Source organism: Haliotis rubra, unplaced genomic scaffold, assembly GCF_003918875.1.
Source record: "Haliotis rubra isolate DU_JTF1 unplaced genomic scaffold, ASM391887v1 Scf321, whole genome shotgun sequence".
NCBI classification, from domain to species: Eukaryota; Metazoa; Mollusca; class Gastropoda; order Lepetellida; family Haliotidae; genus Haliotis; species Haliotis rubra.
The window spans coordinates 1,119,134-1,131,884 of record NW_025766993.1 but is presented as its reverse complement, the minus strand read 5'-3'; the positions used below and the strand labels follow the sequence as shown (position 1 = coordinate 1,131,884).

Genomic DNA, 12,751 nt, shown 5'->3' with positions numbered 1-12,751 from the left:
GCCAGTATATCTGGACAGTCTTCATTTATTGCAAACAGGACAGGACCAGAAAGGCCTCAAAACAAGCATGGAACTCACCAAGAGTGGACAGCAAGGAGTGTCTGGCTTGAGGCTGTCTGTAAATAATCCCAGTGCTGAGCATCGTGCCTTCAGTAGAGCAACCAAGTCACTCAGCATAGTCTGGTGCTTTGTGGGGAGGTGTAGTTACCTAGGGCTGGGGGCCTAAACTGATTTGTCTGGGTAAGCGGGACAGTTCACTGCAACAAAACACACAAACATCACCATACCAGAATAGTCTTGTGGTACACATGGCAGCTCGGTCATTGGGGTGCCTTCAGGAACGGCCTGCATGTACAAAATACAGATTGTGTTTGTCACATCTTTTGGAAAAAACCACAATTATAAACTATGTGGTTCCACTTGGTCCTCAAGGGTTTCCTACTGAAGTATTTTCATTCAGCAACATTCAAATATGACAAATCTGTATTCAAATGAACAAGCATTGTCACTAAGGTGACATAATCCCCCGCCGCAAATTATCAAATCAAACTTATAAAGTAATGAAAGTTTAAGATGAAGTTAAATGTCAACAAAAACATTATCTTGCTCTTTAGTTGTTCAAACACACACATATTTTCAAGACTGACTTTGACCTTGACATGAATGTCATAGTGTATGAAATATGCAAAACTAGTACTAAAGAAATTGCTTATTGAAAAACATTCAAGGGAGGTCTTGAAAGTCTATGAAGAAAATCCAGTGAACCGTTCTTAAAATATCTTGCTGACAATTCAGGTTAACATTCTGAAATCTTCATAGTGTCGTCGTGACCCTACAAATTATGTGAAGGTCACCAAAATTGACTGGGCCCTGGGCCTTCCCTAGATGAAGCTTGGTGTCAAATATGAAGAAAATCCACTGAATATTTTTTGCGATATCTTGCTGACTATCTTAACAAGCAATTTAACATGCTGAAATCTTCAAAGTGTCTCTGTGACCTTGAAAATTAAGTGAAGGTCACCAAAATCGACTGAGCCCTGCGCCTTCCCTGGATGAAGCTTGGTGTCAAATATGAAGAAACTCCAGTGAATGGTTCTTGAGGTATCTCGCTGACAAGCATTACATGTAGGTTAATATGCTGAAATCTTCAAAGTGTCTCTGTGACCTTGAAAATTAAGTGAAGGTCACCAAAATTGACTGGGCCCTGCGCCTTCCCTGGATAAAGCTTGGTGTTAAATATGAAGAAAATCCAGAGAACGGTTCTTGAGATAGCTTAACATGCAGGTTAACATGCTGAAATCTTCAAAGTGTCGCCATGACCTTGAAAATTATGTGAAGGTCACCAAAATCGACTGGGCCCTGCGCCTTCCCTAGATAAAGCTTGGTATTGAATATGAAGACAATCCAGTGAACAGTTCTTGAGATAGCTTAACATGCAGGTAAAACGTGAAAGTCCCTTGTGACCTTGAAATGAAGGTCAAGGTCACCAAACCTGACTTGGACCTTTCTTATAGTGTGATGAACCTAGGTACCAAATATGAAAAAAATCTAGTGAACGGTTCTTAAGATATTCCAGAACCCTATCATCTCTCTGGATGTGTTCAGGTATAAATAAGACATATCAAATTCCTAGCTATCAACTGCTAACAGAATATAGTATTGATACAGCCGTTTATATCCAATAAATACTGCCTACATTCCAACAGCTTGATCAAAATGTGAACGATGCAAACGCAGGGATGGAAACTAGCATGATCCCTCTACTCTGACCAGTCTTGTTGATGTTGAGGTATCTTAAGGGCTAGCAGAATTTTAAACATTTAGGTGAGCACAGCTATATATTAACACTACCTGGCTGGTAGACATGTCCATTCCTCACAAAGGGTTGTAGTAAACCATTTAAGTATTTTAGAATCAATCAAACAGTCACTGGAGGTTGTTTTTCTACCATTCCTACAGGGTGTTCTTCACACATGATTCTGCATAAATGTCAAACATTAATCATCATTATGCAAAGCTATTAGAAACAGGACAGTTTGAAGTATGTTACCAGGATATTTAGTACTCAGCCTGGCTATAGGAATAAAAGCTTCAAACTGGGTTTTTTTGTCTCATGGTAACAAACATTTTCTATTATTAATGTAAATAATTTAAATGGTTTCCAACAAGACACAAATATTAGTTAAGAAATGGCAACTGCTCCTATAGCCAAGTGTTTGAATTCTAGCAGAACACTTTTTTCAATATTGTTTTCAATGTAAATGTAAACATGGTCAAAACATATATTTGCATTCATCATGTCCATAATGACTGTTGTCAATATTCTGCAAAGAAATACTAATAAAAAAAATTCGACACCTAATATATTATGCAGATTCTATATCATTGTTTGATTGTCATTTTCACTGCTATTACGCTAAACCAGATACACTGTTCAAAGGCGATTCCTGCTAACACTATGATAGCAATACATTTGAAATGTTCTGGAACTTGCAAAAAAAATATGTCACATTATTTACAAGAATGTGTTCACCAAGTTTTATAAGCTTCTGTTATCATCAATCATCTTGTAATACCTAAGTTCTAAAACATCTATCCATGCAAAATATACACAACTATCGTGAAAAAAATATAATCTTCTCTGGGGCAAGGACCTATATTTTAAGGACAGTGCTGAGTGCTCACTTCCAACAAACCGCCCCATCTTTTCATACTGTCAACACTCATTTGTTTAGACAGCTAATGCTCCACTAGTTTGCTCATTCCATTTGTCTGACCTTACACAACAAACCTGATAAAATACCTGCCAATCTAATCAAGACTACTTCCTTTCCACACATACCTCTAAAGCTGGAGACTACACACTATGGGATGATACATTATTATAGAACGTCATACTGTTGCTTGTACAGCAATTTTAAAATGCAGAACTTCTTCTAAGACATGTCTAAATAAGCAAAAAGATGATACAAAAATAATGAACAAGGGAAGTTTGAGATCATCAATACTTTGGGAAAATCATCATGAAACTGTGAGCTCAGTCTCAAGTGCAAAAAAATAATCATAAATAGGGCTGCGCAATATAACCAGTTTACCGGTATTTACCGGTTCAGACATGAAATCTATACGTATTGTGATACGCTCATCGAAAACCGGTATTTCGACATGCGTTCGGAAACGTTCGGAACACTCGGAAATCTTCGACTATTTCCTTTTTTTCAACCCAGAAGTCAAGTTAAGTTCGGTTTGAAGTGTTCTTAATTTTTGTTCAAGTGTTTAGCAATGTTTTGGATCTGAATGTTTAAATATCTACTCATTAATGACCAGTAATTTCTGATATGTCCTGACCAGGTCAAGTTGCTGTTTAAAATCTCAGGGCTTTTTTGGATAGTTGTAAGTTAATGTTAATGTATGGCACTTACGACTATCTTAGCGTATCTTTTCGCTAAGGGAGCGTTGAGAATCTAGGCCCAGACTAGTAACCACTGTGTTGATGTTAAATTATTCTTTTCCTTGTTTCATTTGTGCCAAATATTATACAGTTTTTATTAAAGTTTAATCAAGCATAGTGATTTTGTTGGGTTTTTGCTTTATAAATCAAGCATTAACCTCGATTTACGCACTGTTCAAAGGTATGATTCCTGCTACACTATGATAGCAATAAGTAGTTCATGTAAAAAATTCTTTCTTGGGGCANGCAATATATTGCAATACATATCACAATACATGCTTTTGCATTGCAATATATCGCAATATGAAAATTCTCTGCAATACCCACCCCTATTCATAAACCCTAACTTGTTTCTTCAATAGATGTAAATGATAATTGTTTACAACGACCAAGGGTTACAGTATGATATTCTCAAAGTACTTAATTACGTAGTAGTGTTTGAAATTTACATCAACATGAAATCAACTCTTACAATGAGCAAACTTTCAACCGATGCAAACCTGATCACCTGATGGCAATAATAAGTCACCATGGGTTGCTGAAGACAAATTCTAACAATTCTTCACAGTGGGTTCTACATGTTGAGAATATACCAGAACAATTTAATCATTTGAGTTTGGCTTGATACTAAGCAAAGTATTTGTTTTACACTGGTGCTCCCTTTTCCTTCCTGCTTAAATTCAATCATTATTAGTACATGTATTACTGTCTGTGATAATTCTGAACAAAAGTTTCAGTGAGTCACAGATACTGAAAAGAAGTAACATGCACACCTATTTACAATTACACCACATACAGGTGAGATGAGGTAAACCGGGGGCAGTCTAGGTAAGTAAGACTCAGCATGGGGCACTCCCTTCCCCTACATCTGGGAGTAGCCTGCTGACATTTGACAAAATACATTTCAGGTCACACTAGATCCTGCTTTCTTTAAACAGGAGAACCCAGCGGCTTCATTGAAACAAATATTGGAAAAGAGCTTACGGATAAGATACAAACTGATTCTGTCAATAAACCCAAAACACTGTAAACTAATTCAGAGTTTCAACTTTGACGCACCAAATGTAGGTTTCAGGTTAAGTAATCCCAAACTGCACAGAAATCTATACACAGCGTATGATTGACAAGCTTGGGTTTATGCCTATGGTAAACAATATTACAGCGTCTGTTAGCATTCCAGAATACATGAGAAATAGATGAAACAAATTATTGTGTATGTTGGGTTACCCTGACACACATTTCCTCAGCAGAATGCTTACATTGTTTTCAGCATGGTGAAGATGTCAGATTTGTTCAAACATATTTCCAAGCCGGAGTTATAAAAATATGTCTCAAAATATGCAGGTTTGTTTCTATAGCATTTGAATATTGGCAACCCATAACTCTGTACCTTTTATCATAAGGGCAATGAAAAAAGACATCTTCAGTTTATGCTTGATTTCAAACATGTTTACGTTTAGTTTCATGCTGCACTCAGCAATATTCCAGCTAATATGGCAGCGGTCTGTAAATAATCGAGTCTGGACCAGACAATTCAGTGATCAACAGCATGAACAACAATCTACGCAACTGGGACATGACAACATGTGTCAACCAAGTCAGCAAGCCTGACCACCTGATCCCTTTGCTCGCCTCTTACGACCAGCATGGCTTACTGAAGATCAATTCTAACAAGGATATTCATCACGTTCATGGGTCCGAACATGTTTACAATCCATATTTGTGTATTACACAAGGATTTTCTGTACATAAGTCAACTTTCAAATGTATACATAACCATTTCTGCATGGATTGTGGTATAGTAATGAAGAGGACTGATCCATCAAGGGTTTTGTTAACTGCTGGCCCTCTGGCCCATGGTTAGCAGAAAAAGCAGAGGGCAGTGTCCAGTGATCTAGGAGATAACTATAGTTCGTTTGGCTCAAAATCGAACCGATGAATTGCAATCTAACTCGAAAACAACTAAACATAGTATACTCAATAAAACACTGATCATAATCAAAACATCAGACCAACTCTATGATTTTTTTGCAAAGTATATGTCCTAAAAATAAAAAAGTTTGTTTAACAAACTATCATTAAAATTTTGACACAGTTCACTATTTGTTACGAGGAGGGGTGCAAAGAGAGGAACAGCCAGGTGTACGAGAAAGGATGGAGACAGCACAGGTAAATGATTCAATAACTTTGTCGGCACATGTGCACGTGCTCCGAGTACACCTGGCTGTTCCTCTTTGCAGTCCTCCCTCGTAACAAAAAGTGAACGTTGTCAAAATTTTAATGATAGCTTGTTAAACAACTTTTTTTATTTTTAGGACATAAATTCTGTAAAAAATCACAGAGTTGGTCTGATGTTTTGATTATGATCAGTGTTTCATTGAGTATTATATGTTTAGTAGTTTTCGAGTTAGATTGCAATTCACCGGTCCGATTTTGAGCCAAACGGACTATAAGAGCTGTATGTTGTAGGCATTGACAAGCAAATTTTCTTGACATCTATATCTGGCATCAACAGAAACAGGCACAAAGAATACTGGATTCATTCATATCGCCCTATGCAAGGAGCAAGTTATTGACAATTTCATTCAATTTGGAAATTTCTTCAAAGTATTCTTATATCTTACACTGTATATAATAAAATATTACAAAACCAAGTATTCTGTTTTCTTTCTCATCCTGTTATAAGTGAAATAGACACACATGCAATGACAAAACATCAGCTACAGGTCATAATAACCGTGATCAAAATAACCTAAATAGGGAAATATTGATTCCAACACGGGAATTTTATGTACACAAACAACTAGATAAATTCCACCATTGTCCATCAAACCATGCACTACGTAACAGTCTTGCCCTTCGTCTAAGAATTAATAAGCAACCACATTAAACATAATCTTTTCATTCAATACGATACCTCTCTCCATAATTTTTTTAGGTCACCTGCATAAAAACAATTGGCTTCACTTCTTAACTAATTAGTAATTTGATTTAGAATTGTTTATTTTAACCAAAAAAGACTAACATTTCTTCCACAGTCCTCAAACACGACCTTTATTGTAAGCATGGAAGGACATGATATTTATCATTTCTAAACAGAGCAGGGTGATTAATGTTGTTCTCAAGAGACAGAATTCAAATGTTCGTTCTGAACCAAAGAATGATTCTCTCATTCGTACCAAAAATTTGCAGCGCTGACTGACTGATTTCAAAGCATTTGTTCTGTAGGCCAACATATTCCTTGAACCCTGCTCATCAGTTCAACTGTCCCCTAAAGCTAAATGGAAAGCATACTGTAGGGATTATCTTTAGAATTTTAATGGAAATGCCCTGGACCCCGTTTCAAAAAGCTCTCGTAAGCCCAAGATCTTGTAACTTTTCTTGCAGCAGTAATACTTCTTATACTATAGCATAGGAAGTACGAATGCTTGGAGAAAAGTTACGAGATCCAAGTCTTACGAGAGCTTTGTGAAACGGGGCCCTGGCATTTTAAAAAATTGTCATTGCTTACTGTCAGAGCTATTTTAGTACTGCATGGACACATCCAATGACCACATGATGAACACATTTGGCTGTTTACTAAAGAGTAACTCTAAAAACTGATGCGACCACCTCCGTGGTGTAGTGGTTAGAGCGTCCGCCTGGAGAGCGGAAGGTCGCGGGTTCGATCCCCGACCACGTCATACCAAAAGACGCTAAAATATGGTACTTGTTGGTCCCTGCCTGGCGTTCGGCATTAATGGGTACAACAAGGACTGGTCAGCTCGGAGTCAGTATAATGTGTCTGAGTGGGGTATTCATGCTTCACTGGGGTGTGGTATCTCAGTGGGCTAGCACTATAAAACCAGCTTAAGTCCGGGCTAGTACAAGCAGCCGCACATACACATACACACGCATGCACGTCGTCATATGAGCGAAATATTCTCAAGCACAACGTTAAACCCAATTTTACCTCACCTAAAAACTGATGCCAAAACTTAAATTTGGACTTTTTTTTATGCAGGACTTTAGCCGTATATTGACCTCTGAAAGAGCCTGGATGAAGCCTCAGAATTAGAACATACTAACCACAAAGCTATCCTTAAGCCAAGACATCAGGAATAACATAAGCGTGTGAGATTATGGGTTAGGGGGGTCCTTGTCATAATCATCATGTTAATAGATAAAGATTTTGGGGGACCCTAGATTCGATTCGGGACCAAGGACTTCCCACTATTTAACAAATCATGCTTACTTTTAGCGACTTCATTTAGCTTAAAGAGAAGGGATCTCTTTGCTGTTTCCAGTTCAGGACTTGGATGATCAAACTCCTGTCGCACCCACTTGTACGGGCTGACTCGGGTCTGTTGTGGAGTTGGAGGCTTTGGTGAAGAATACAGCCTGTAAAACAAGGAAATACAAGACATGTTTATCAATACAACCATTGGAAACCTTCTGAAGATTTACTCACAGAGAGAGTGTAAAATGGAAAGTCATCTCGCATCATACACTAAAGTCATCATGGTCATTGATCTACTGATCTAGATTCTTTAAGTTGTTTTACCGTTTATGCTGCAATATTTTAGTCATGTGATGAAAGACTTAGTATTAACAAATCCTAACTTGTTAAATCTGTTACAAAGACCTGAGTGCACATATGTATGTTGATCTGGGTGAAAATGTGCCAGCGATGTGACAAAACTATTCCAAAAGAGCAGAAGAACCTTATTATAAACATTCACAACTCTTGAATTTGGTAACTGTTCCATGCTCCCGATTTCAAAACCATGATTAGCAATCTTCTGATTAATGATTAAATAAATGCAAAAAATAATATGATGACTTAAAAAAAATGTGTTCAGGGTTAACACTTTGATATTGAAAGTGAACATAATTTAGTAAGATCAAATGTGTGGACCAATTATTCTGTTTACCCAAGAGAAAACAACAAAACTTATGATCCATAGGTTCATTTCACATTTTGGATTCTTCTGATCAACATTAGGCTGTGTATAGATAACAACAAGGAAGGGCTCACTTATGAAAAACAAGTGGGATTGTTATCAACACACAAAATGGGTTGTGTCATTCAGAAAGAGGGATCATGAAAATACTTGATGTTTACTCTCATCATGTCATGTAAGGGTGCTGGTTCAGAAGTGGGGGCGGTGGGGTAGCCTAGTGGTTAAAGCATTGGCTCATCACGCCGACGACCCGGGTTCGAATCCCCACATGGGTACAATGTGTGAAGCCCATTTCTGCTGTCCCCTGCAGTGATATTGCTGGAATATTGCTAAAACTTACTAAAAGCGGCATAAAACCAAACTCAGTCAGTCAGTCAGTGGTTCAGAAGTTTTTAAAAATTAGATTTTTTAAAGCTTAATGCATGTCTCCCTGAAACAATGTCCCACCCATCATGAAAGCAGAGCTGTGATTGACTCTTAAATGTGGTTGTTTGTTGTCCTGTGCATAGCACTCAGGTCACAAATCAGTTGGGAGTTGAGCAAAGTTGGCACGGAGAGTCCTTGGATGGGTGACCGTGTCTTGACACCAGACTTTCTAGGACATCAGTCCTGCCACACTACAAAGCACATGTGATACATGTGGTCTCACCCGAGGCAAGTCAGTTTGTTCAAATTTGCCACTGTTCACCCAGCAGAAAATGGGTACTCAGTGGGATAAGCAATGTGGCTATTAACCTTCTAAAAGTTCTAGCACCTCATAGGCAGCTTGGGTTATCCAAGGTTATAATAATCAGATTGTGCGCTTTGAGCAGGATATGAAGCATGGAAAGGCGCATTACAAATATTCTCAATTAATCAATTTTTATTAAACATGAAAGTCATGGATTGGAGGATGTTTTCAGCTTTTCATCCCAAGATTTGTTATCAATTTCCATCCATCAGAACTCAACTGCCCCTTTAAATACTACTTATTTGTTGTTTGACATGTGGATAGGAATTTTTAACCATGTTGGTATAAGCCAATTGCATGATTTTTTCTACTTGAATAATGTATGCCAATAAAATGCCCTGTTATAAAACTATGGACCCTTCACTAGCAAGTATTATTATTTTTAAAATTATTACAGCATATTTATATAGCGCACATATCCACCCAACTAGTGCATGCTCAAGGCGCTGGTATTACATCAAGTACAGCACATTGATGAATGGTGAATGTCATAAAATAATTCATGTTGAGATCTTTATGTGAAATTCTTTCATATTGTAAATCATGTGCCCAACAGTTGCCTTTCGGTTACAATTCTGCCATTATTGAACAAGACAGGGATTTACCTAGACCTGACCAATATTTTGGCCATAACTGCATCAAATATATCATATATTCCCAAAGTGGGATTAAGTTATAATTTATAAATGAAATACCTAATTGTATGGTTTTGTAGAAATATCCTCTATTACAGTGGTAACGGGACAAAAGAAATAGGAAGAGGTTGTAATCATGTAACAGTTATAACCATTGTTCATTATATGCCTTTTGACAAAAAAACACTTCTTGATATATCCATCAGTTCATTATAACTATAAGTGTGTTCATTTTAAACAGTTTACAGCATTCCTGCACTGAATGCAATCTCAAAATACAAAGTTGATGTAGGCCTTCTTTTGACATGTTTCAATCTTAAAAAACCAAAGCTTTAAATCATCCCAGTTGTGCTTGATTTTCCCCATTGCCTGACAAATGCACTTCGTTTTAAAATCCTATCTCAATGACAAACACTGCATATAACATACATTAAACTGTGTGGTGCACAAATTATTGTCAGGCTAATGTATCTCACTTCTCACACACAAAAATGTGACGGTGGCACATTTGTAACATTTGACACATTTCAAAAGTATGACATTTATTTCAATGGTCAGTATTTTAGGTACATAACATTTGTAGATGATGAACAAAATGTAGGGCTAGAACATTTAACATAATTTTATTTAATCCATCTATGATGATGAATAAATTGGAACAATGTATACACTGCTGAATACAAAATAACAAAGTCACTTAACCAATAAGAGTCTGTTTTCCCAATGATGTAGGGCTGCAAAACATGTGCCATTTTGACAGGGGGGTGTTTTCTTAGACAGTTTCATTATCGAGTTGATGTAGATTCTGCATAGTTTTAGGCTAGTTAGTCACTGTTAGTAGTCAATTGATATTTATACCACTGATTCATTGTTATCAAAATCAACACATTCTACAAGTCAGGCTTCTGCTGGGTGTTACTACACTTAAGAACATGTAACCAATGGGAAAAAAGCTCAGGGGTGTAATCAATCCGGCTCCATCGTCTTCGATAAAATCTTGCAATGACAGTTTTGACAGATGACAGCTCGAAACAAAAGCTAGAAAATCTCACCATGTATCTTCTTCCTCCCTGAGAGACAGAATGTCCACGTCTATTATGTCGTCTTCGGATTCTCCTGACGACGATCTACACTTCCGTTGTGTACGCTCCAAGTCATTATTAGATATATTATTGTTGTGGATAGAAACTTTATCAGTGGGAACATCTCCATTTTGCAGAGAATTGTCTAGCGGTAGTTTTTGCTTGTTCCTCAACACCTCGTTTTGAAGTTCAAGCTTCTTTACAAGGTCCTGAAGCTTTTTCACTTCCGCTTGGGGATCGATCATAGTATCCGTAGAGTCCATCGTTACTCTTACTCGCTACTTATAATCACAATATACAAAAATTACTTCACGACATATCTCATCGCACTTGACGCCATATTTACACCTTATAACGCATGCGCTGTAATACTTCCGCATGAAAATTTCGTATACTACCTTCTTCCAACACCTTCCAAATGTCCACAGGCATCTGCTAGACAACTGCAGCAGGAGGTTGTCGTCTAAAATCACACCTGACTTTAAAACCGTTACTTTGAGGTCTTCTGCAAGAAAACATTTAGTATAGACGTACTTACGTTGGCTTTAATACCCTTTATATTCAGACTACATTTATTTCATTTCTTAGGTTACACATTTCTGAACATTATAAAAATCAAATAAGGATCTTTTCTGTTGTTTTTCGACACATTCAGTAATAGATGTACATTTCTGATATTACCAAATGTTTAGAAAGGCTTTTTGAAACACCCGGAACTGACTGCACGTATATACATAGAAACGATAACTTCAAAAGTATACTGTGATATTCCAAACAAGGTGAGGTGACATGGGGTTTAACGTCATACTTGAGAATAATTTTGCTCATATGACGACGTGCATGCGTGTGTATGTGCGGCTGCTTGTATTAGCCCACACTTGAGCTGGTTTTATAGTGCTAGCTCACTGAGATACCATGCCTCAGTTAAGCATGAATACCCCACTCAGACACAGTATACTGCCTCCGAGCCGACCAGTCCTTGTTGTGCCGAGCGCCAGGCAGGGACCAACAAGTACCACATTTTAACGTCTTTTGGTATGACGCGGCCGGGCCTGACAATAACGTTAACACAACGTATGATAAATTACATTATTGGGCGAATATTCTCAGTTCCAGTTTGAAGTCTTTAGACCTCTATTCAAATATATCAATATATCATACGAACCCTTTTTAGCAATTATTAGTTGTTGTTCTTCAAATATACCTGCTTTATATTTTGATGGAGATGTTGAATACCAAAACAACCAAGCATCATACAAAATGGCATTTTTCTAAATTGTTTTCGAGCATAAAGCAATGTACTTTTGTACAATATTTAGCGAATAGACAAGTCACAGGATGATGATGTTTGAACTTTGCACGTTTTGTAAAAAAAAGACCAAGAGAAGAGGTCGTGTTCTTCTCTCACAGAAGAAATGCGAGTTTGTTTAAACACGAGACCGAAAATATATAATGCTTAGGGACCGTTCATATTTTATTTTTGGTTAGGGGGGCGATGATGATTTCTATTGAGAAGCATGTACAACGTGAAAGCCCCCCCCCCTCCTAAAGTTTATGTACAAAGTAAGTGACCCTCCACCCTTGCATGTCATGTTCAAATCAATGACAACCCCCATGATGTTTAAGCATGATTTATTAATATATCTATGTACAAAATTGCTGCCCCTGCCCCCTCCAAATACATGGGTATGAAATTGATGACCCCTACCTCCCCACAGCAAAATGGTTGAACCCCTCCCCTTAAAAATCATCACACACACACACATAAATTATGAACAGTCTCTTACAACAACATGTTATATTTGTCTTAAGGGCTGCGCTAACGACAACACCGCAATTTTGAACAGAAATTTGTCAGTTTCTTTAAGATACTACAATTGATGTTCGTTAGACATGTATTTCTGTTTTCA

The 12,751-nt window shown here is 37.4% G+C and overlaps 1 protein-coding gene across 1 annotated transcript in view; it reads right to left on the bottom strand.

Moving 5' to 3' along the window:
- LOC124283804 (SLAIN motif-containing protein 2-like) overlaps positions 1 to 11,212 on the bottom strand; it is a 28,849-nt gene extending 17,637 nt beyond the window's left edge. The window contains exons 1-2 of the mRNA XM_046719833.1: positions 10,812 to 11,212; positions 7,686 to 7,831 (exon numbers count right to left, since the gene is read on the bottom strand). Coding sequence (XP_046575789.1) covers positions 7,686 to 7,831; positions 10,812 to 11,104 — 439 coding nt within the window. The 5' untranslated portion in view covers positions 11,105 to 11,212. The remainder of the gene's footprint in view (positions 1 to 7,685; positions 7,832 to 10,811) is intronic.
- Between the last annotated feature and the right edge of the window lie 1,539 nt (positions 11,213 to 12,751).